This window comes from Chiloscyllium punctatum, chromosome 10, assembly GCF_047496795.1.
Source record: "Chiloscyllium punctatum isolate Juve2018m chromosome 10, sChiPun1.3, whole genome shotgun sequence".
Taxonomy (NCBI): Eukaryota; Metazoa; Chordata; class Chondrichthyes; order Orectolobiformes; family Hemiscylliidae; genus Chiloscyllium; species Chiloscyllium punctatum.
In genome coordinates, this window is record NC_092748.1 from 15,353,040 (window position 1) to 15,378,648 (window position 25,609).

The window sequence follows — 25,609 nt, forward strand, 5'->3', positions numbered from 1 at the left end:
TGGAATATTCTGTGCAATTCTAGTCTCCCTCCTATAGGAAAGATGTTGTGAAACTTGAAAGGGTTCATAAAAGATTTACAAGGTTCCTGCCAGGGTTGGAGGGTTTGAGCTATCGGGAGAGGCTGAATAGGTTGGGGCTGTTTTCCCCAGAGCATTGGAGGCTGAGGGGTGACAATACAAAGGTTTACAAAAACATGAAGAGCATGGATAGGATAAATAGACAAGATCTTTTCCCTGGCTTCGGGGAGTCCTGAAATAGAGGGTGTAGGTCTATGGTGAGAGGGGAAAGGTTTAAAGGGGGTCTAAGGGGCAACTTTTTCATACAGAGGATGAGGCATGTATGAAATGAGCTGCTAGAGGAAGAGGTGGAGGCTGATGCAGATACAGCATTTAAAAGGCATTCAGATGGGTATATGAATGGGATGATTTTAAACGGATATGGGCCAAGTCCTGGCAAAAGGTCAGAGCCCTTTATCAGGACTGAGGGAGGGGAAGGGGGCTGCGAAACAAATAGAGGGAGGGAGGTGGGGCTGGGGAAAAGGTGTTGTGATGGCAACAGTGGATGCAGGTCAGAATTGGCTGTGATTGGTCAGTGGGAAAGGTGGAGGGAAGGAAGATGGACAGGTAGGGTCAGGTTGGTGAGGGGTGGTGGGTGGTAGTGGGGAGATTTGGAAGCTGGTGAATTCTATGTAAAGGCCGTATGGTTGTAAGCTCCCAAAGCAGAGGATGAAGTGTTCTTCCTTTAGCTTGCATGTGTCCTTGTGTTGGCAGTAGTGGAAGCCCAGGATGGACATTTCATCAGGGCAATGGGAGTGTATGGCAACCAGAAGGTGAGGTTGCTTGGAGCATAAGGCTCATAATGTTCCCAGGTTTACAAAGCCTGCCCCTGCATGTCCCCCCTCACCTCCATCCAAGATCGCAAAGAATCAATCCGACTCTGGCAGATTCATGCATTTCCTCTAACCTGAATTACTACTACTAATGATCTGTTGCTACTAATGTGGTCTCCTCTACATCAGAGAGACTGAGTGCAAGCTCAGGGACCTGTTCAGAGAACACCTATGGTCTGTATGCACCAATCAACCCCACCTTCCAGTTGCCAACCATTTCAACTCCCCCTCCCACTCCCTGTAATGACATGTGCATCCTGGGCTGCCTGCACTGACAACAGAGGTCACATGCAAACTGGAGGATGAACACCTCATCATCCACCTCAGGAACTCACAACCACAGGGACTGAACATGGAATTCACCACTTTCCAAATCTCCCTCCCTTGCCAACCACCCGCCCCCTCACCCTCACTGTCCACCCTGCCCTCTTAACCTGACCCTACCTGTCCGGTTTCCTTCCCACTTATCCACCCTACCCTTCCCAATGACCAATCACAGCCACCTCCTATCAGCATCCCACCCACCTTTCCCAGCTCTACTCCCATCCCTCTATTTATTTTGCAGTCCCCTTCCCCTCCGCAATGCTGATGATAGTTTCCAACCTGAAATGTCAACTCCCCATCTCCTCTGATGCTGCCTGACTTGCTGAGCTTTCGCCGGCTCTTTTTTTAAATCCACCTTTATATTCCATTATCAGTTGTTCACTCACACTTCCTATGGGAACGATGCATGCTTTGTTAACCATATTTTTTAAAAAGTATTATTAGAAACTCTTATGATCTGTTTTTGTATTTCTGGCTTAGCTTCTAGCCTATGTGTTTTTTTGTCATTGTTTACAGTTTTAATATTCTGTCTAATCTGACCTGCCACCTGACGTTGCACTATTATATCTGTTTCCTTTAACTTTAATCTTTTTAGTTAATCACAGATGTCGGGTCTGTTCCTTGGAATTTTTATTTCTCATTGGAATGCTGACATATCACCTTAAATGTGTGTTTCTGCATCTCAATTGAACACCCTCCACCCTAATTACAACCCCCCCCCCCCCCCCACAACCAACCACCGTAATCTAGCAAACAGTGATCCTCCTGACGTATCTGGACAATGAAGAAACCTGGGTTATGTATCACTGACACCTGAGGGAATTCTGACTCACAAGGACTGCCGCTTCTTTCATTCTTGTATACCAGTGTTTCTGTGTTCTTTAACACTTATTATCAATCTCTTTGTCTTTCACTCTCATTCATATATTGTCTATATTTTATCTTTCCTCACATTCTTTTTCTCCTGCTCTTTCATTCCTTTTTTCCAAAACTCACTTTTAATGTTTTAATTATTTCTTCTGTTCTTCCTTCCTTTTTTCCTCCCCTTCAATTGACCCTCTGCATCTCATTTACCCCCACCCTTCCCTCTTCTCCCTCCCCCTCACTCCTACCCCACTTGTCTCCCTTTTGCAATTTTGCCTTTCTCTTCCTCTTGCCCCCCTCCAACCTCCTTCACACCAACCGCTCTGATTCTCAACTCCCTCTCTCTCACTGTATCCCTTAGTCTTCCCTTTCTCCCATCCTTCCCTTTACCCCATTCTCTTCCCTTATTAGTTCTTGCTATAAATCTTGCTCTCCTTTCGCTTACACACTGATTCTCTCCGCTTTCATTTGCCCTTTTGACTCGGTCTTTAGTCCTCTTGCTCTTTTCTTTTCTTCTCCTCTCCTTTTGCTCAGCCATAAATACCTTCCAAGAATGTTGTAGACATTACCCAGCTAAGTGAAATCAATAAGCAAGTTTCAGAAAGAGGAAAAACAGTTTTGCGTTTTTTTTTTCTTTATATTATGAATGAGCATCAGAACATCATGCAGGAGGAAATGTAGTTTTAGATAAGGGCGGAAAGACTGCTTGGTGATGACTGTAGAGGAAAGTAATTGACATTTATTTGAATGACGTTTTTATCTGCAACTTCTCAATTTCTGTGTGAAGCTTTGATTACAGTGAAAGAGTGTCAGAGATTCTGGAGATGGTGGAATTTGCAGAGAGAGTTTGAGATGAAACTTTTTATTAGCCTTTCATAGCAAGTTAGTGGGAAGTTTAAATTCATAAAATATAATTTCTGTTGTTATTTATTGGAATTAATTGCATGTCCAATTCAGATAAAACTTCAGCAATTGTTTAACCTACTGCAACAACACCACCACACTGGGCAGATCAATTATTGTATTTGCATGACAATAAGTGGCAAAAAATAATTACAACCTATAATTCCATTGCTAAGATAGTGCAGAATTGATTATAAATAAAATCAAATTGCTGGAGAAACTCAGTAGGTCTGGCAGCATCTTTTGAGAGAGAAGCAGAGTTACTATTTCAAATCGAATGCGACTTCTCTCCAAAATGAAATTGATCTCTATTTGTGTGTTATAAACCTGGAAGAAGCATTGCTCAGATTTCTATAGGTCATTTAATTTTTCTGCTACTTGTTTCCTTCCTTTTGTTTAGTTCTGAAATATTTTTCAGCAATCAAGTGCCCCTATGAGGAATGTCAGTCATCTTGCTGCCGAATTATACTGTTCTTCAGCACACATCAACTCAATTAACCCTCAGATGCCTGATATGATCATGTGCACTAAGCAGATTAACTGCTTCAAATGGCACATTTGCTCAAAAATAACCAATTAGAATCTCATACTGAGATTAATCTCAGTTTATGATGACCAGTTTAATCTAGAATTAAGTCTAATGATGACTATGAACCTGTTGTCCATTGTCAGGAAAAACCCATCTGGTTCATTCACTTCCTTCAGGAAGGAAACTGCCGTCCTTACCCGGTCTCACCTACATGTGACGACAGACAGACAGCAATGTGGTTGACTCTTAATTGCCAACTGGGCATTTAGAGATTATCAGCGACCCCCCTCATCTGTGAATGGATTTATAAAAACCTGAACCTTCATCTACATAAAGTCCTTTCCAATGCCCTCCAACATCTTTAAGACCTGCAAGCTCCCCTTATTCTCCATTGGTGTCAAAATAATTGCCTTAGCTTCAAATGACTTTACCCTGGCCTTTGCCACCACCTGTTCCCTCTGCTTGTATAAATCTGACCTATGCATTTCTTTCCCATTCTGCCACTGACTGCCACTCATCCACCTCCTGAAAAGGTCTACCTATTCCTCCCACCTTGTGAAACTCCCTTGATCCCTGCCTGTTCCTGAAATCAAATCTCCTCACATCCTTTCTCTCACCATTCACTCGTTGTCCATCCTAAACGTCTCCTGTTTCCCCTCCTCTACAGTTTTTACACTTCCTTTTCCCTTTGATGCGAATTGGTTTGAGATGGCCTTCTTGTGCCTGTGGACACTTGTTTTTTGTGAACTTGAGCTGCTGATAATTATGGAGTTTCTGACTTCCAAGGATTTCTGTAACTTCCAGCAATTTTTCTGTGGGGGTGGAGGGGAGGGGAGTGGAGGGAGGGTGCGATGGTGAGGATATAATAGAAAACTGATACTTATCCCATTGAGATGTAATCATTCAGCCCCTACCTCTGTGCTGGAAGACTCTATTTCAATTCACCTACTCTGGAGGTATACCGAAAAGACCACAAACAGTCAGAACAGAAGTAATCTGTAAGACCATAAGACATAGGAGCAGAAATTAGGCCATTCGGTCCATCAAGTCTGCTCTGCCATTCAATCATGGCTGATAGGTTTTTCAATCCCATTTTCCTGCTTTTTCCCCATAACCTTTGATCCCGTTGGCAATCAAGCACTTATCTATCTTTGCTTTAAATATACTCAAAGACCTGGTCTTCATAGCCTTCTGTGGCAATGAATTCCACAGATTCACCACTCTCTGGCTAAAGAAGTTTCTCCTTATCTTAGTTCTAAAAGGTCTTCCCTTTACTCTGAGGCTGTGCCCTCAGGTCCTCATCTCTCCTGCCATTGGAAACCATCTTCCTGACGTCCACTCTGTCCAGGCTGTTCAGTATTCTGTAAGCTTCAATTAAATCCCCCCGCACCCCCCCCCCCCCACCCCCAATCGTTCTAAACTCCATGGAATATAGTCCCAGAGTCCTCAATTGTTCCTCAAATGTTAAGCCTTTCTTTCCTGGGATCATTCTCGTGAACTCCCTCCCAACCCACTCCAGGGCTAGTATATCCTTCCTGAGGTATGGGGCCCACAATTGCTCTCAATACTCTAAATGTAGTCGAACCAGAGACTTAAAAAGGCTCAGCAGTACACCCCTGCTTTTATATTCTAGTCCTCTCGAGATGAATGACACATTGTATGTACCTTTCTAATTACCAACTTATCCTGCAAGTTTACCTTAAGAGAAAGCTGGACTAGGGCTCCCAAGTTCCTTTGCACTTCAGGATTTTCTCCTCGTTTACAAAATAGTCCATGCCTCTTTTTCCTCCCCAAGTGCATGACCTCACACTTTTCCATGTTGTGTTTCATCTGCCACCTTTTTGCCCACTCTCCTAACCTAAATCTTTCTGCAGCCTCCCTGCCTCCTCAGTAGTACCTGCCCCTCCACCTATCTTTGTATCATCTGCAAATTTAGTCAGAATGCCCTCAGTTCCTTCATCCAGATCATGAATGTATAAAGTGAAAAGTGGTGGTCCCAACACTGACCCTCGTGGAACATCACTAGTCATCACCTTCCATCCTGAGAAGGACCATTTTACCCCAAATCTCTGCCTTCTGCCAGACAGCCAATCTCCTAACCATACTCGTATCTTGCCTCTAAGACCATGGGCCCTTATCTTACTAAGCAGCTTCCTGTGCAACACCTTATTAAAGGCCTTCTGGAAGTCCAGATGGATAACATCCATTAGCACTTGATGGTCTACCTCAAGGAATTCTAACAGATTTGTCAGGGATGACTACCCTTGATGAAACCATGCTGCATTTGACCTATTTTACCATGCATTTCTAAGTATTCATCTCATCCTTCACAAAGGACTACAAAAGTTTATGAATGACTGGGGTCAGACTAAATGCCCTATAATTTCCCGTAACTTTTCCTTACTCCTCCTGAAACAGGGGGTTTACTGACACTCCCTGACTCCAATAATTCCTGCAAGGTCACTACTAAAGCCTTCACTATCTCTTTGGCTATGTCCTTCAGAACTCTGGGGTGTAGCCATCTGGTCAAGGCGGTTTATCCATTTTCAGATCTTTAGGTTTTGCTCGCATCTTCTCCTTGGTGATGGACACCATACTCATCCCTGGTCCCTGACTATCTTAAAGTTTTGGGATATTGCTAGTATCTTCCACTCTGAAGACTGACGCAAAGCTATTTGGATGATTGAATCTGCTCCACCATTCAATGAGATCATGGCTGATCTGATGATCCACAACTGCAGTTCTCTGCCTTTTCCCCATAACCCTTAATTCACTTACTGATTAAAAATCTATCTCAGCTTCAAAGAAACTAGCTTGCACAGGTTTCAGTGGTAAAGCATTCCACAGATTGCTTGCTTTCTGAGAGAGAAGAGATACTTCCTCATTTCTGTCTTCCATAAGTCACCCCTTATTCCAGGATTATGCCTCCGACCCTAGACTCTCCCACAAGGGGAACCAATCTCTCTGCATCAACATATTTGAACATGTTGATTAAAAATAATTTTTCAACAATTGATGCGTTCATTGTTGTGCCAACTATAGAGGAGGCAGGATAGAGTGATCAAATTTTTTTTATTCTCACAATAGTGATCAAGAAATTAATGTTACTGAAGGATAAGCCATGGTTTAATGTTAGCAATAAGCTGCTGGAGACAGATTTTTAAAAAATTGGGCATGAAGGAATGTGTATGGATATGTGTGTATGCACATGCATGTGTTAGATTGTGATTTTTAATATTTCATAAAAATTGCCAATGTCAGCATGAACTGACAGACTGCAAATGAGCCATTGATATTTAGTTTGCACTCGGCTCAAAGCAGATCTCCGCAATGTGCCATAAGTAAATGCATAATATTTATTTTGACATCAAGCCTGAATGTCACTGGAACAAACTTCATCTGTATTTGTGACATACAGGGGAAACTGGAAAACAACAATAAAGCAAGGAAATAACTTGCATTTGTATATCACCTTTTATAACCCCAGGATATCTCAAAGCCCTTCACAGCCAATTAAGTGCCTTTACTTTTGAAGTGCAACTGCTATTGTAATATGGGAAGTGATACAGCCAGATTACACGTGAATACCACACACCCACACACCTGCATCTCCATGTGATAAGGGCCAACTAGTCTGTTTTGGTGGTTAGCTAAATATCTGCCAGAACACTTCAATTTTCATTCAGAATAATAAGGTCATCTCCCTTTATTTCCAAGGTAATTCTCAATGATATCGTCTAGAAACATGGCTTCCATGTGTGTGCTCTTGATATTTGCAGTTTCTTTAATCAAATTTTCAGTATTGTTGAAGTTAGGGGGGGCTATGTAATATAACTCCTCACGTTCTTGCTACTGTGCCACCAGCCTCTTCCCTGCAACCATCACCACTGCTCCCCCTGGCCTACCAAAGCAATAAGTGTTATTAACAGGGCAGTGAGAAAAGAGGGAGTGGGAATAACTGAGCAAGTTTGAAAGCAGTAAAACTATATTTAATTACAGCCTGTGTAGACTTCCTTAATGGAGTGTACAGATGATCATTATTCCCAAGCTGTGACAAGCAGCTAAAGTGTCTTGCAGTCTGTGTACAATTGTTGCTGTCCTATATCACAATTTGTAGATTGGGGTAGACTATTTTATTGACTAACCTCAGTAAACCACACACTAATTATATGTTCATTTAATTTGCTGCAGACTAGATGGATCTCTGTTCAGGATGTTCATTGAAGCTGCTGACTACAGGAATAATTAAATTAATCATAAGACCTCTTTGTGCACATTTCCAATATTTCAAACCGGTTTTATTATTGTATCTGTTGTGTTAAAAGATTGAAACAGGGAATAAAATACAAGTTTCCTCCATTATTTAACCATCACAGTTGGCTATCACCCAGTTGCACACAGCAAGTTCCCACAAACAGGAATGCACAATTAAATTGCATTCACGATGTGGTCTGAGGGAATAAGTATTGGTCAGGAGATCAAGCGGTGTTTCCCGGCTTCTCTTCCAAATAGTGCTGTGGGATGTTTTACATTCTCATGATAGGGTCTTGGTTTAACATCTCCTTCAAAATATGCCTCCAATGAATCACAGTACTTTCTGGATGGTGAAAACCTAGAAACAGTGGAGATCCAGAGAGACTTGGGGCTCCATGTGTTTAGGTTGTCCAAATCATGACAGACGCAAAGGATAACCCAAGGGGCCAATAGAATGCTGGCTGGCCTTTGATGATGAGAGGACTAAAATACAAGAGAGGAGAGGTTATGCTTCAGCTTTTCCTTGTTAGACCACGTCTGCAATACTCTGAGCAATTTTCAGCCTGCAAATTGTATTGATTTTGGAGGGAGTATAGTACAGCCTAGCTTACCCAAGACAATGCATGGATTCCAAATGTTAACTTACACAAATGGGAGCTATATTGACTGGCATTTATAAGGTTAAGGAGTCAACTTGATTAAATATTTCAGTGTATTAGAAAGAACAAATAGGTTAAACAAAACTGGTTGGCGAGTCAAAGCCTAACCTGGGAAAATCATGACTAAAGTTAGGAAAGCTTGTACATGAAGAAGGTAGGAGAGTAAAGAATTCACAAATGTCTATTGATGCTACTTCAACTGTGAAGTTTATGTCATAGACTCAGGTGTTGGTTAATGAAAGATAGTAAGGTAGGTGGATCTGTGGAGCTGGGTCACACATCAACATCATTTCATTGAATGGTGGAGCAGGCTTCAGGAACCAAATACATTACTCCTGTTCCTATGTTCCAATGGCAACACAGTACGCCCTCAGTATTGTACTGTGGATGTCAGCCTAATTCTTTGTGCTCAGATCTTTCAAGAGAGACTTGAAACTTGTAACCTTCTGACTCTGCTGCTAGCTCCTAGATGGATGAGGGTACCTCTGTGCTGAATTCTGCAAAGCTTTCCCTCTGATAAAGTGCAATAGTAAATAACTAGAACTGATTTGCATAATTTGTATGGAAATTCCCTCCACCCCCTGCATTTTGCTGTGGAACTAATTCTGACTTTACCAGGAAGCACGCTGTTATCTCAGTTGTTATGTTTGCTATGGTATAGACAGGCTATTTTTAATTGACATGCTCAGGACTTTTGAAGCAATAGAGAAGCTTGTGTCATTTGCACCTCTGCTTCTGAACCAAAATGCTTCTGGGTTTGAATCCCAATCCACAACATGATGACTGTGGAAGATTTAAACCACTAGTGTGGGCATATACTACCCCAGTCCAGATAAACAGTGAATATTATTTGAATATTCGTTCATAGGAATTGGGCAATACTGGCTAGGCCAGCATTTATTGTCTGTTCCAAAGTATCCTCAGAAGAGCTGCTTCCATAGGGTGTAGGGATACCTACAATGCTGCTGGTAAAGGACTTGCAGGATTTTGATCCAGTGACAGTGAAGGAATGACTCCCTGTGTTTCCAAGTCAGGGAAGTATGTGGCTTAAAGGGGAATTTACAGCTGGAGTGGGCTCCCATTCATGTGAGAGAAAGTAAGGACTGCAGATGCTGGAGAGTCAGAGTCGAAAAGTGTGGCACTGGAAAAGCACAGCAGGTCAGGCAGCATCCGAGGAGCAGGAGAGTTGACGTTTTGGGCATAAGCTCGTCACCTAAAGGTCAATTCTCCTGCTCCTTGGATGCTGCCTGACCTGTTGCGCTTTTCTAGCGCCACACTTCTTTTTGGCTCCCGTGCATCTGCTGCCCTTGTCCTTCCAGGAGGTAGTGGTTGGTGATTTAGAGGTCGTTGTCTAAGAAGTCTGAGTGAATTTGCTCCAGTGCAAATTGTAGATGATGCACACTGCTGTCAACTGTTCATTGCTGTCTGAGTGAGTGAACGTAAATTAGCACCAGGAAGGGAATCCAATTGTGAAAGTACCTGCTTCATCCAAAAGTCACAATTGATATGAATGGAGGTGGTGAATGGTAATCAGCCAACATGTTGGCAACTCCATGTAGCATGTGAAAAGGCTGAAAGAGAAAGAGATAGATGTTAGTTGTAGTATGCTGTTAAAATAGTCTCTGTTGACTGTGTAAAAGTAAACCTCCTTTTCTGTACGATACTGTGTTCACTGGTAGCCCTGCTGTAAGTTCTGATCCACTTCTGATTCATGAGCTGGCACAATGGTGTCAACAGAGGCATTGAATTTGTGATCACACGTGTGAAATCTTTGTTTTTTTCCTCCTCCACAACCAGCTTCCATAGGGAATGATGTGGGCCCCATGCTGGGTTTGAAGAAGTCTAGCTCTCTGGAGAGTTTGCAAACAGCTGTTGCTGAGGTCCGGAAGAACGAACTCCCCTTCCACAGACCTCGACCTCACATGGTCCGTGGTCGTGGCTGCAATGAGAGTTTCAGGGCTGCAATTGACAAGTCCTACGATGGACCAGAAATCCCTGACGATGGTAAGTGTCTCATTCAGTATGTTTTTTAAAATTGTTCTGTTGCATTTTTTTATCCCCCGTATTCTGGTTTCGCATTGTCGAAAAGAGACCAAAGGATTTTTTCTGTATGTTTTATCTTGCCACCTTCATGGTTCATGATGTCAGCTGAGTTTGTTGGAGTTAGATACCAGAACTGACAGGAATTAATTTTCCAACCTTTTCTATTTCCTTTACATGACTAACTGTTAATGTACTGTCAGATTTATCTTGCCTGTCTTTGGGCTGTATGTATGTCATCCAGAAACTTTTCAGTGTAAGAAAAGTAGCACTTTGGGTCAAATAGATTCTCTTCGGTAGTAAGCTTCTCAAATTGTGATTGCTAATTACTTTGGTAATTAATGTGAAACATGATATATAGGCCGTTTAGCATCTCAATCCTATTCTGCCATTCAAAAGATTTTGAGAAGGGAACTTGTGATGCAATCACAGAGTCATAGAGATTTATAGCATGGAAACAGGCCCTTCAGCCCAACTTGTCCATGTGACCCAATATTCACGATTAAACCCATTTGCCTGGGTTTGGTCCATGTCCATCCTTACCTATCCAATCCATGTACCTATCCATATGTTTATAAAGTCACAGAGAGTACAGCACGGAGATAGACCACTCAGTCCATCTTGTGCTTGACAATGAGATATCATAACTTAGTCTCATCTGCTAGCATTTGGCCATATCCCTTTAAACCGTTCCTATTCATATACCCATCCAGATGCCTTTTAAATGTTGTAATTGCACCAGCCTCCACTACTTCTTCTGGCAGCTCATTACATACATCACCATCTGTATGGAAAAGTTGCCCCATACGTCACTTTTTAAATCTTTCCCATCTCACCTTAAACCTAAGCCCTCTACTTTTAGACTGCCCTACCCTAAGGAAAAGATTTTAGCTACCATAGAGGTTTACAACATAGAGTCCATATATCTAAAGCAAGAGGACCTGGTTCACATTGCACCTACTCCAGAGATTCATAATAACATCTCTCTGAGCAGGTTGATGAGAAAATATGAAAAAAAAAGCCTTGATTGATCAGAATCTTTATTCCATCTACCCCATTTGCTTGTTAAGAAAACTGAAGGGTGATCGTTTAAAGGTTTATAAAATCATGAGGGGCATGGATAGGGTTAATAGACAAGGGATTTTCCCTGGGGTGGGAGAGTCCAGAACCAGACCAGAGGGCATAGGTTTAAGGTGAGAGGCGAAAGATTTTAAAAGGACTTTTTTCACACACAGCGTGGTGCGTGTATGGAATGAGCTGCCAGAGGAAGTGGTGGAGGCTGGTACAATTACAGCATTTAAAAGGCATCTGGATGGGTCTGTGAATAGGAAGGGTTTGGAAGAATATGGTCCAAATGCTGGCAAATGGGGACTAGATTTATTTAGGATATCTGGTCGGCGTGGACAAGTTGGACTGAAGGGTCTGTTTCTTTATATATCACTACGACTCTAATTAACTATTAATATCCCACACTTAAAAGTAAGCTGAATTTTGAAACTTTCAATCAATCCCCTGACTCATAAGGTTTACGGGGAAAGAGTTCCATGTTTCATGGTTGAATGTTTACACAGAAGGAGGCCATTCGGCTCACCAAACCCCTGCCAGCTTTCTGCAAGAACTACTCTTTTCCTGTAGCCCATCATGTTACTTTCCCCTTCAGTTGTTCATCTAGCTGCAAGTGAATCTATCACCACCACCCCAAAAGCACTTTCCAGTCTTTCTGACAGTCTTGCGTTTGATTTCCCTTCACTGCTGCTGCTCCCAGAATATTGCTATTCAGCCATTACTATTTTATTATGATAAAGGATTATGAAACCTGCCTGGAATCACAACATGTCGGAATTGATTATGAGATCGCAGTACAGCATGTTCCTATTTAAATTGACTATTCAGCATTTCTCCGTCACATTTCAAGCATTTTATTATATTGTTCCTTGGAAACCGACAGTCTTAACAGTTCTATATCTTGAGCATAGATGCAAAACTGATTCAACCAGTAGCACCATTGAATCAGTCCATTTAGAGGAAGCTGAAATTGAAACGGAGAGTGGAAGTTATGTCCCATTTCTTCAAATGAGATATTTAGCTTTGTCGTCATTTGAATATACAAGTAGAATGGGCCACTCAGTCCATCAGGTCCATGCCATGTTTTATGTTTCTTTCAAGCCTCCCCTCATGGTTCCTCAGTTAATTTTGTGAGTATACTCCTGTATTCCTTTGTCCTTTTATAATTAATGTTATACAACAGTGCTGGACGTGTTATTTCAGGGAAGTTTTGACGTGAACCACTAGCTTCTGGCCCAGAAGAAAGCCCTTTAATGCTTGAACTTGGTTCTCATCAGAGACATTGTTCCACCACACGTGTGCGCACATTCAAGAATAGCGTCTTCTCCAATGTTATTTGACTTCTGAATGAACCTGTCAAATTTCAAATCGAACGTTGATCTTGCTTCTCGTGCACCTTCTTTGCAGCCGAAACATTGTATTCCTTGCTCTGTTTAATCACCCTATGATCCTTTTTGGTATGATCTGCCTGTACTGCATGTAAAACAAAACTTTTCACTGTACTTAGGTACGTGTGACAATAATAAATCAAATCAAATCAAATCAAACATGCATGCACATGCACACACCTCTGGCTTTCCCCAGAAAGAGTATTTCAATAACAGTTAGAATCTATGAGGTTCCCCTTCCACCTTCCCAAGAGAAATGAGAATAGGCTAACCATTCTTTCTTTTGGGGGAAAAATGTCTTAATTCTGTGACTATCTTTTAAAATATATATTAGCATCCTCTTCTTGTTATAATTATAAACTACTGTCCTCTCTTCCAGCTCTGGTAGGTGTTAAAATACGCAATGGCAATGTTCAAGCAACAGAGGGGAACTCATTAATGTCATTTGAAAGGAAAAATGAGAGACTGTATAAACTGAGTGATGTTTTAAAGGGAATGCATAAATAAGTATCGAGGCATTCACACAGATAAATGACTGAACAAGTCGATAAGCATGTTAATAAGAATTTGGAATCCTTCAACTTGTTAACTGAGGCAGAGTGGTACACATATAAGCAAGTTATGTACTGGTCAGGCTTCCAGTCTTGTATCCTCTTCTGGGTATCACACTTTTAAAAACAAACGTCAAGGCCATGGAAAAGTCACGTACTAGTATTACCGGAATAGTAAATTCTACAGTGTAACCGATGAAAGGTCATTTGGAAGTATCTGGCTGGATTTTACCCAGAGGGAAGAGTCAGGCCCAGCAGCTGAAAGGTTGAGGCAAGCCTATGTATGTGTCCGGGAAAGATTCAGCCAGATTCTACCCTCTGAGGGTGTGACTTCAACTCTCATTTGGGAGGATGTCCTGCCTCATAGAGCTCATCAGACTGTAGCTCTGTAATGCCTGCAGCACCACGGGGCACTGCTCAAACAGCATTTAAATCCTGTTGAGGCTTAAAGCTGAAGGCCTGACTAGAAGTAAAGTAGGGGGTGCCACCCTACCTAAGCCCTCAGCCAAGCCATGTGACTGTGAGTGCCCTTCAATCCACCGATAAAATCCCAGCAACAATAACAATTCATTGTCCAATAGTTGGGCGGGTTGCCTAATACCTACCCTGGTTCTTGTAAAAATACGTGCAAAAATATATAAGCAATGAACACATGCTCTCCTGTTTGATGTCAACCTTGACGTCAGCCTTCAACCCCCTTTCTTTCTTTCTTTCTTTCTTTCTTTCTTTCTTTCTCCTTTCTCTCCTCTCTCTATCCTCCTCCCCCCTCCTCCCCCCCCCCCCCTCTCTTTCTACCTCACTAAATGCTACCAAGCCTCCTGAATATTCCCAACACTTATTTGTTTCTGTTTTACCGGAATGGGGCTTGGGTTAAGGGACCAGGGGTTCTGGTGAGAGACAGGAATAAGTGAGATTTTTCTTTTTGGAGCTGCAAAGGTTATAGGGCGATTTAATAGAGGGATTCATAAGGAAGCAGCAATTCAACAGTGTAGATGGGGAAAAACTAGCAGGAGTGTTGTTAAACAACAACAACAGATTTAAGTTAAAAAGAGAGCAGGCAGAAGGTGAAAAGAACCTATGACAATTTCTTATGATCTAGAATGTACTACCTGAAAGTGTGATGGAAGCAGATTTCATTGTAATTTTTAAATGGAATTCAAAAAGTACTACCAAAGAAACAAAACCTTTCAGGGCTATGGGGAGAGCATGGATTAAAAACAATTGCTTGCTCTTTTGAAGAATTGGTAGAGACCCAAAGGACTGTATGACCTTCTTTAGTGCAATCCTCCCATTGCAGGTTTAATATTTTACTGCTGAGGGGAGTAGTGGAGGGTGCAATAATTGTCTGTCAAGCATTTTTTTATTGGTAGCACGTTAGTGGTGCAGAATTGGCTGCCTCATTTTCCCACATAAGAACAGTCATTTCACTCAAGAAACGCGTTGATGTTCAGACATTTCAGTGTGATAAGGCATTGTCTGCATACTCAAGTGCCAGTATTAACAATTTGCAGTTGAGGACTAAGATAAATGTTGAGCAAAGGGTTGTTGATGATGGTTGAAGGACACAGTTTGGTCAGGTTTTATCAAGGATGGGTTTGCAGTTCCTGCATTATTCCAGTAATTAATTTCTTTATGATTCACTAGATATATTTTAACATGGAAACTATTTTTCATTTGCACAGCCAAATCTTCATGTGATTGTATATACATCACAAAGGCAGTTTGGCTCATTGAAGGCAGGGTTATAGACATGGTTTATCTTACCATTCCTCTTCTCCTTCATATCACTAGCAGTTGATTACTGGCTTATTTCACGCATGAGAAAAAACTGGTATCTCATGAGCAGTTTCATTTCTTTTGAGTTGTAGGTTTTCAATATTCATGAAAATCACTCCTGTAATAAACCGCTTGTGGTGTAATGGCTAACATTTGTTTATATGACAGACACAATGATTCCAACTCTACATTGCTCCTATTAATTTTTTAAAATCTATAGACAAGGTCACAACAAATTAATTTTTTTGTTACAGAGCTAATATAGTGATTTTTTTTCCTTTGTGTGGTTTATAGTTCTCCTGAGACTTTCATTGTGCAATATAAGACTATATGTTATTAGTAATGGTAGCATACTGGTAATATTCCTAGGCTAATCATCCAGGGGCTTGAATTAATACTCTGGGGACAAGAATTCAAATCCCACTATGACAGCTGGGAAATTTCAGTTTTGTTAATATGGAACAAAATACTAATTTCATCAATAGTGATCATGAAATGACTGTATTGTTAAAAATAAGCCACCTGGTTCACTTATGTCATTGGAAGAATTTCCATCCTTTTTCTGGTTGGCATAGGTATGACTATGTACCCACAACAATGTGGTTAATGCTCCACTACCCTTTTGGAAAAAAAAATCCACCAAGACACTTAGTTGTAGCTTCAGGTTAAGAATAAAGCTGGCAGTCCACACTGCAAAACTAACATCTGGAGACTCGTATAAAAATTCAGAGTGATCTACCATTTGTAATGAATGACCTGACGTAGTCATGCTCACAAATTATTCCTGTCAGCCCAACAGATTGCTCTGTCACCCCACCAGAGGTGGCAGCACAGTGGCATGTGAATGGGGAGGGGGTCATCCTAAGACACCTAAACATTGTCTGCAGACCCCCTGAAGTGTCATGGCATCAGATCAAACTTGAGCAAGGAAATCTCTTGCTGTTTTCCACCCTCCTTTAATTGGTGAATTGGTGCTCCTCTGTTTTGAAGACCACGTTAGCACACAACGGGTTAAGAATGGCTCAACTGCTAATAACCAATGTGATTAAGTCCTGAAGGATGTATCTGCTAGAACAAGTTGGTGTTGAGGGACCAATGTAATGGAGAAATACAGGGAAAGGTGGCCTTCATCTCAACAATTGACCTCTTCTAGACTTTATTCTGCATTTGTTTATGGTAGTGTTGGTGAGGTGTGACCGCAGCTAGTTATTCTAAAAATGAAATTCCCTCCTCGCACTGAGGATATGTTCCATTGTGTTATATGGGTAATAACATAGTACTGTATATACTAAATGAGATAAGTTCAGGTAGGATTTGATCAAGTAGCTCAATATAGACAACCAGGAGGTGGCATTGCCAGCCATTCCAACTCCCCCTCCCACTCCGCCTGATGACATGTCCATCCTGGGCCTCCTCCATCATCAACACAAGGTCACATGCAAACAGAAGGAAGAACACTTTACCTTCTGCCTTGGGAGCTTACAACCATACAGCCTTAACATAGAATTCACCGGCTTCCAAATCTGTCCATCCCCCACCTCCCACTTTGCTCCAGGCCCAGCCCTCCTTCTGCACCCCACCCCTTAACCTGACCCTACCTGTCCATCTTCCTTCCCAACTAACCACTCCACCCTTCCCACTGACCAATCGTAGGCACCTTCTACTTGCATCCACCTATTGCCTTCTCACCTACCTTTCCTCCAGCCCTACAATCCTCCCTCTATTTATTTCTCAGCCCACTTCCCCTTCCCCAGTCTTGATGAAAGGTTCAGACCTGAAATGCCGACTGTTCCTCTCCTCTGATGCTGCTTCACCTGCTCTGCTTTTTCTAGCTCCACTCTGACTCTCCAGCAACTGCAGTCCTCACTGCCTCCCAGTTTAGTGGATGGTAATCATAGAACATAGAACAGTATAGCACAGTACAGGCCCTTCGGCCCTCAATGTTGTACCGATCTTTTATCCTATTTTAAGATCAGACTAACCTACATACCCTTGATTGTGCTAATTTCCATGTGCCTATCCAAGAGTCGCTTAATCTCCCTAATGCTTCTGACTCTACCACTGCTGGCAGTGCATTCCAAGCACCTACCACTTCGTGTAAAGAAACTACCTCTAACATCTCCCCTAAACCTTCTGCTAGTTACCTTAAAATTATTCCCCCGTCATGATAGACATTTCCGCCTTGGGAAAATGTCTCTGGCTATCCACTCGATCTATGCCCCTCAACATCTTGTCCACCTCCTCAGTGGTTCTGTGATTCCATTTGCCACTTATTACTGTAGGTGGCTACAGTGTTGCTGCAGGAACAGGTACATACCTTCTCTCCCCTGAGCCTCTCCCATCATGAATTATGGCAGATCTGTATCTTAATTGCACTTCCCTCTTTTGGATCTGTAACCCTTGATAGGCTCACCTAATAAAACATCTACGAATATTAGCTTGGAAACCTACAATTTATTCCTAGCCGCAACATCATTTTATGGGAGAGCATTCCAGATTTCCATCACCCTTATTGTGTGAAAAAGTATTTCCTGACATCCTGTGTGAACAACCTGGCTCTTGTATGGCCCCTTATTTTGAACTCTCCAAACTATAGGAAATTGTTTCACCCATGGCTATCCTTGATTAGATTGTACTTAATCTTCTGTACTCCAGGAGATACACACCTGGGACTGGATTTTCATTACTGGGGTAGCTAAACTGAAACACAAAAATTTCCTGACTCAGCTACTTTATCAATCACCCGCCCTCAAGTGGAGAAGTCACAGATGGTTACACATCGCTCAACACGTTCACAACTCCATAGACACCAAAGAAATTCACGTCCATGTGTAAATAGACTTGGACACATTCAAGATTGGGCTGGTAGTTGGAACTTAACAGAGAGTCTGTGAGGAGGGATAGGCACTAAATAGGGCAAAGATGCAGTCAGTCTGATGGGTTGAAGTGTGTCCATTTTATGCAAGATGTATCAGGAGTAAGCGTGGCTCTCAGAGCATGGATCAATACTTGTAACTATGATGTTGTTGTTATTATGGAGACTTGGATATCACGGGGCAAGAATGATTGTTGGATGTTCCAAGGTTTAGATGTTTCAAAAGGAATGGTGGTGGTGGGGTGTAGGTAAAAGAGGCAGAGGAGTGGCAGAGATAGTAACAAAGCTGCAGAAAGGGAGATTGTCGAGGAGGGTTTATCTACAGAGTCAATAAGGGTGGAAGTCAGAAACAGGAAAGGAGCACTCACTTTATTGGGAGTTTTCTAAAGACCCCCCAAACAGCAACAGAGACATGGAGGAACAGATTGGGAGGCAGATTTTGGAAATGTGCAGAAGTTACAGAGTGTTGTCATGAGTGACTTTAACTTCCCTAATATTGACTGGAACCTACTTAGTTCAAGTGGTTTGGATGGAGCAGTTTTTGCCAGGTGTGTCCAGGAAGGGTTCCTGATGCAATATTTAGATATTATTGTAGATAATATGGCCGACTTGTGGGGAGGCCATATTGGATTTGGTGCTTGCCGTGAGCCATCCCAGGTGTCAGAAATCTCGGTGGGATAGCATTTTGGTGATTGTAATCACAACTCCCCGACCTTTACTATACTCATGGAGAGGGATAGGAGCAGGCAGTATAGGAAAGTATTTAATTGGGGGGCAGTGAATTACAATGCTATTACACAAGAACTGGGACATCCTAAATTGGGAACAAATGTTCTCAGGGAAATGCACAACAGAAATGTGGAGGTTGTTTTGGAAGTACCTGCTGATAGTACTGGCTAGGTTTATCCCACTGAGGCAAGGAAGGGATGGGAGGTTGAAAAAACCTTGGATGACAAGGGATGCGGAACATCTAGTCAAGCAGAAGAAGAAGCTTATTGAAGGTTGAGGAGGCAAGGATCAGGCACGTTTATTAGAGGGTTACAAGGTAGCCAGGAAGGAACTGAAGAACGGACTTAGGAGAGCTGGAAGGGGGCATGAGAAAGCTTCAATGAGTAGGAACGTTTTACACTTGTGTGAGGATGGCCAGAGTGAGAGTAGGGCCGATCAGGGATAGTGGAGAGAACTTGTGCCTGCAGTCAGAGAAAGTAGGGGAGGTCCTTAACGAATACTTTGCTTCAGTATTCACTACTGAAAGGGACATTGACATTTCTGAGAAATAGATTGATATGCTCGAACAGGTTGATGTTAGGAAGGAGGATGTGCTGAAAAATCTGATAAACGTAAGGATAGATAAATCTCCAGGGCCAGACTGATTATACCCGAGGTTACCACAGGAAGTGATGGAAGAGATTGCTCCGCCTTCAACGATGATCTTTACATCCTCAACATCCACTAGAGTAGTACCCGATGATTGGAGGGGGGCAAGTGTGATTCCCTTGTTTAAGAATGGGAATTGGGATAAGCCTAGGAATTATAGACCAATTAGTCTTACGTCTATGGTGGGCAAAGTATTGGAGAGGATTCTGAGAGACAGGATTTATGATTACTTGGAAAAACATAGCTTGATTAGAGATAGTCAGTATGGCTTTGAGAGTGGCAGGTCATGCCTCGCAAACCTTACTGAAGTCTTTAAGGATGTAACAAAACACATTGAAGGTAGAGCAGTAGATGTGGTGTATATGGATTTTAGCAAGGTGTTTGATAGGGTTCTCCATGGTAGGCTCATTCAGAAAGTAAGGAGGAATGGTATACAGGGAAATCTGGCTGTCTGGATACAGAATTGGCTGACCCACAGAAGACAGGATAGTGGTAGATGGAAAGTTCTCAGCCTGGAGCTTGGACACCAGTGGTGTTCCAAAGGGATCTGTTCTGGGAGCACTTTGTGGTTTTTCTAAATGGCTTGGATGTGGAAGTGGAAGGATGGGTTAGTAAGTTTGCAATGAAGCGAAGGTTAGAATTGTCGATAGTGTGGAGGGCTGTTGTAGGATGCAATGGGACATTAATAGGATGCAGAACTGGGCTGATAAGTAGCAGATGGAGTTCTACCTGGAAAAGTGTGAAGTGATTCACTTTGGAAGGTCAAATTTGAATGCAGAATACAGGGTTAAAGGCAGGATTCTTGGCAATGTGGTGGAATAGAGGGATCTTGTTGTCCATGTCCATAGTGCTCTCAAAGTTACTAGCCAAGTTGGTAGGGTTGTCAAGAACGTGTATGGTGTGTTGGCTTTCATTTGCGGGGAGATTGAGTTTAAGAGTGCAAGGTTATACTGCAGCTGTATAGAGTCCTGGTTAGACCACAGTTCTGCTCAGTTCTGGGCACCTCATTAGAAGAAGGATGTGGAAGCTTTAGAGAGGTTCAGAGGAGATTTACCAAGATGCTGCCGGGACTAGAGGGCATGTCTTATGAAGATAGGTTGAGGCAGCTAGGGTTTTTCTCATTCGAGCAAAGAAGGTTGACAGGTGACTTGATAGAGGTGTACAAGATGATGAGAGGCATGGATATAGTGGATAGATATTGACGTTATCCCAGGGCAGAAATGTCCATCACTAGGCAAAATTTTTTTTTATTGGTATTTTTATTGAAAGAAAAAAGATGTTTTTTAAAACATTTTTAACAAAATTACAAAGTAATGCAAACAAATATAAACACTTATATACAATTAAATATATATATTTAAAAAATAATAGCCAAAATACAACAAAAGAAAAAAAGGAGAAAAAAAAACTCAGCTAACTACTACTCTATCCTACAAACAACCAAAGCATAAAATAAGATATCTTACATTACTAGTAAGAAATAAGGTAATAATTAAATAAGTACTCAAAGTGGATTAACATCAAATCATAATAAAACCCATATTTATACGGGATTCCTCCCCCGGACCAGCCAGAACCACTACCACAGCCAGACAAAAGCCTTTGACAATATGGCTGAAATATCTGTGTCTATATAGTTTAGAAAGGGCTGCCATATTTTATAGAATAATTCAATTTTTTGGTGCACCATATTTGTGAGGAAGTCAAGGGGGATATATTCCATGATTAACCTGTGCCAATTCGAAAGTCCTAGAGGGCCCTCAGCTACTCAATTCATTAAGATATTTTTCCTTGCACAAAAAGAGAGAATGGAGAATAATTTCCTCCCATCCACATCCAGGGAGGGCACATTTGAAAAGCCCAGGAGGAGAGACACTGGATCCAATCCAATCTCCGTTCCCAAGATTTCTGTCAGAGCATTCGCTACTCTGTCCCAATATTTTCAGATCTTGTGACATGTCCATAAGCAATGCGTGAGAGTGCCCACTTCTATTTTAGATTTAAGACACATTGGGGATGTTCCTACCCTAAATTTTGCCAGTTGTTCCGGTGCTATATGAGCCCTGTGGAGTATCTTTTATTGAATAGCTTGAGTTCTATTACAAATAGAGATCTTTCTGGCATTTTCCCAGATGTCCTCCCACATTTCTGAAGGGATTTCTAACCCCAGTTCCTGGTTCCATATTTTAAACAGCCGTTCCATGTCTTTCGATACCTCATTATGTAATGAGTGATAAAGAGTACTGACCGAGGGTGGACACATTGGCCATAATACTCTTCTCTCCCTATCCAATTTGTAGGGACTGCCTAATAATGTGATCTTCTTCTGTATATAATCTTGGTATTTGAAAATACTGGAAAAGGTCTCCACTAGGCAGTCCAAACTTCTGGTGCAGCTGCTCAAAAGACATCATAACCTCCCCATCAAACAAGTCCGCGAAGCAAGAGACACCTCTGGACTTCCAGGTTTAAATGTAGCATCTGTCTGCCCTGGCTGAAAACCCCATGGGGGCATAATTTTAAGGTAATTGGAGGAGGGTTTAGGGAGATGTCAGACGTAGGTTATTTACACAGAGAGGTGGGTGCGTGGAATGCACTGCTAGCAATGATGGTAGAGTCAGATACATTAGGGATATTTAAGCGACTCTAGGATAGACACATGGGAGTTACTACAATGAAGGGTATAAGGTAGGATAAAAGTCCGGTGTAACATCGAGGGCTGAAGGGCCTGCATTGTGCTGTACTGCTCTGTGTTCTATGTTCTATTAGTTCCACAAGAAAGAACCTAAACTTCACCCCTTGACATTAAGTGGCAATACTATTGCTGAATCCCCAACTGTCAACATGTTGGGGATTACTACTGAACAGGAACTCAATTGAGCCAGCCACATAAATGCTGTAGTTATAAGAGAAGGTGAGAGACAGTTCTGCAAGGAGTAACTCACCTCCGGTCTCCTCATTGCCTGTCCACAATCTACAAGACATGAGTCCATAGTATGAGGAATATACTCCAATTACCTGGGTGGGTACAACTCCAATAACAACACAAAAATCTCAGCACCATCCAGCACAAAGTACCTCATCTACTTAATTAAACCTTCAATCCCTCCACCACCAGAGCATAGCAGTAGCAGTGTGAACAATCAACAACATGCACTGTTTTGCTTCACCAATGCTGGTTTGACACCATATTTCAAATCTTCAACCTCTACCACATTGAAGGACAAGGGCAGCAGGTGCATGGGAACACTGCCCTTCCAAGCTCCTGTCCATCCTGACTTGGAAACATTTCACCGTTCCTTCGGTTGCTGCGGGGTCACAATCCTGGGACTGTACCCCCACCACATGAACCATAGAAGAATAAAAGGCTTACTGCTTCTGGCTTAAGAGTAGTTTGCCAGAGCTGCACAAATCTCAGGAAAGTTTTATTTTTGCACACTGGGTGCTGCCCACCATTATTAAATACATCTGCAGTCAGTCCTGCTCTGTGGGAATCTGGCTGCAAGTTCTCTGGAACATACCCTAATAATGTAACCCTTTTCACCTCTGTGGCATTCAGGTGGTTATGGACTGCACCCCGAAGGCCAGTAACTCTTTCCTGAGGTGCACTGACTCAAATCTGAATGCAGGTGCAGAGTAACAAGAGCTTCGTAAGCAGAAACCTAATGTTGCACTGGCAGTTCAGATTTCCATTTTGTTTCTGTCTATTTTGAGTCTCTCACAGAGGCTACCTGTTCGTCACCGTCGGCTTTCTACCCTAGTTTCTTGGTCATGTGCACGATCCGTTGTACTTGTGACCTGGGGAACGAAGACAATGCCTTATCTTTCTGCACAGCAACCAACTTGACAATTTAAAAACAGAAGCAGTAGCAATTTCTGAGATGTCTTTAAGTTACGGAACTGTGTGTTCACATTAACTCTGCAACCTGCCAACGATAGGAATTGCATCCGGGACTGAGAAACCCCTTTGTAAATTCAGCAGTTAATAGCTACATTAAAGCCAGTAGCAAAAGCAATTGGCAGGTCTCTCTGAAGAGAGGCGAAAGGAGTTCACATGATATAAATGAGAATATTAAATGTCCCTGTATGTTCATAATACACCTCTTTAAAATAAAGTATAAACAAACACAATTACTTATTTATGAAGCTCTGACAGTTATTAAAATCAGAAAACATTCTGGATGACAAAGAAATAGGATTTTTATTCCCACTTGTGAGGCCAAGAGAGGCCTATTGTGGAAATACAAATCCCGTGTCAGTGCCCTTCCATTATAAATCTTTAAATTATTTATGCATTGCTTGGACAATATCACAACCAGAAAATATCAAATATTGAAAGGAGAGGCCACTGCACTTCTACCAAGAATGTTTGGTGACACAGATACACTAGCGGTACTTATTTTGAGTAGTGAATTGTTTCAGAATAAATGGCTTCTGTTATTATTAGTGAAGGACCTTCAGACAGTGAAACTAGCATCACAAGCAAAAAGGTAAATTGTTGGAGAAACTCAGCTGGTCTGGCAGCAGCTATGGAGAGAAAGCAGAGACAGTGTTTCAGATCCAGTGACTCTAAGGGTTGTTTACATCTACTCTAGATATATCTTTTGTTTATTTACTTGTCCTGCTAGGATCTTATTTGCCTTGTATCAACCCCCAACTGTGTCACCATTCTTTCCTGTTTTGCAAGCTATTCCTCATCATCCCCCTTCCCGTAGTTTGTTGAGAAAAACATTTCTAATTACTCTGAGCTCTGACAAAAAGCCATCAACCTGAAACGATAGTTCTGCTTGTCTCTTTCCACAGGTGCTGCCAGCTGTGTTGAATCTCACCATCACCTTCTCAATGCATGCCAGGCAGTAAATCCTGACTTTGCCAGTGATACTCATGTCCCATGAATAAACTTTTTTTCAAAACAAAAGTGTTCTTTCCACAGTACTGTACTCCTGACAGATTTCTGTTAAGCTCTGGTACAAAAGTAGGTCACTGGAGTTAAGATTCATGATAATTTACCATGATCTTGTGAAATAGTGGAACAGTCATTGAGGGACATCCGGGCCCATTCCTTTTACTCAGACATATCAAATATTTAATTTTAAATCATTATCCAACAAAAACATTGAGACTTAGAGTTCTGATGCCTCCATATTACAACTAATCTAAACGTTCATGTGATTATGTAACAGATGCTGTGTAGATCAGAAACATAATTTAATTATATGTTTTTGGAGATAAGTCTCTTGATTAAACTTAAAATATAAGCCATAGCTGTTAATTTAACCTGGGGCAGTGTTTGTAGAGGAATAAGACGGTGTTATTTTCTGGGTCTGTAGATTGTGAAGGAGCAAAAATGGCCTTTACAGTGATATCTACTACTTGTCAGATGTGGGAGTTTAAAGAGAGTTTAAGGGTTACTGCGGATTATATCTGCCATAAATGCTGTTGGATGTGAATCTTATCAGATCGAGTGGATCGGTTGGAGAGACAGATAGAAGCGATGAGGAATTTGCAACAGCAACAGTATGTGATGGATGGTAGTTATAGGAAGGGGGGGAATGTCTCAGATACAGTCACATAGATGGGTTAACTCCAGGAAGGGTAAGAGAGGTAGGCAGCTAGTGCAGGAATCTTTTGTGGATATGCCCATTTCAATCAGGTAAGCCATTTTGGAAAATGTAGGGGGTGATGGATTCTCAGGGGAACGTAGCATGAAGGGCTTTTGCCCGAAATGTCGATTTCGCTGCTCGTTGGATGCTGCCTGAACTGCTGTGCTCTTCCAGCACCACGAATCCAGTATTTGATTTTCAGCATCTGCAGTCATTGTTTTTACCAACGTAGCATGAACAGCCAAGTTTCTGGTATTGAGACTGGCTCTAATGCAACGAGGGATACGTCGGCTTCCAAGAGATCAATTGTGTTAGGGGATTCTGTAGTCAGAGGTACAGACAGACGTTTCTGTGGCCAGCAGAGAAAAAGCAGAATGGTGTGTTGTTCCTCTGGTGCCAGGAACAAGGATGTCTCAGAGAGGTTGCAGAATGTTCTCACAGGGTAAAGGGGCCAGCAAGAGGTCATTGTCCACATTGGAACCAACGACATTGGAAGGGAAAAGGTTGAGAT

At 41.9% G+C, this 25,609-nt stretch overlaps 1 protein-coding gene across 1 annotated transcript in view; it reads left to right on the top strand.

The window, feature by feature from the left end:
- LOC140481912 (partitioning defective 3 homolog B-like) overlaps nucleotides 1-25,609 on the top strand; it is a 997,517-nt gene that overhangs the window by 618,628 nt on the left and 353,280 nt on the right. Inside the window, exon 18 of the mRNA XM_072578586.1 lies at nucleotides 10,221-10,427. Within this exon, the coding sequence (XP_072434687.1) occupies nucleotides 10,221-10,427 (207 nt within the window). The remainder of the gene's footprint in view (nucleotides 1-10,220; nucleotides 10,428-25,609) is intronic.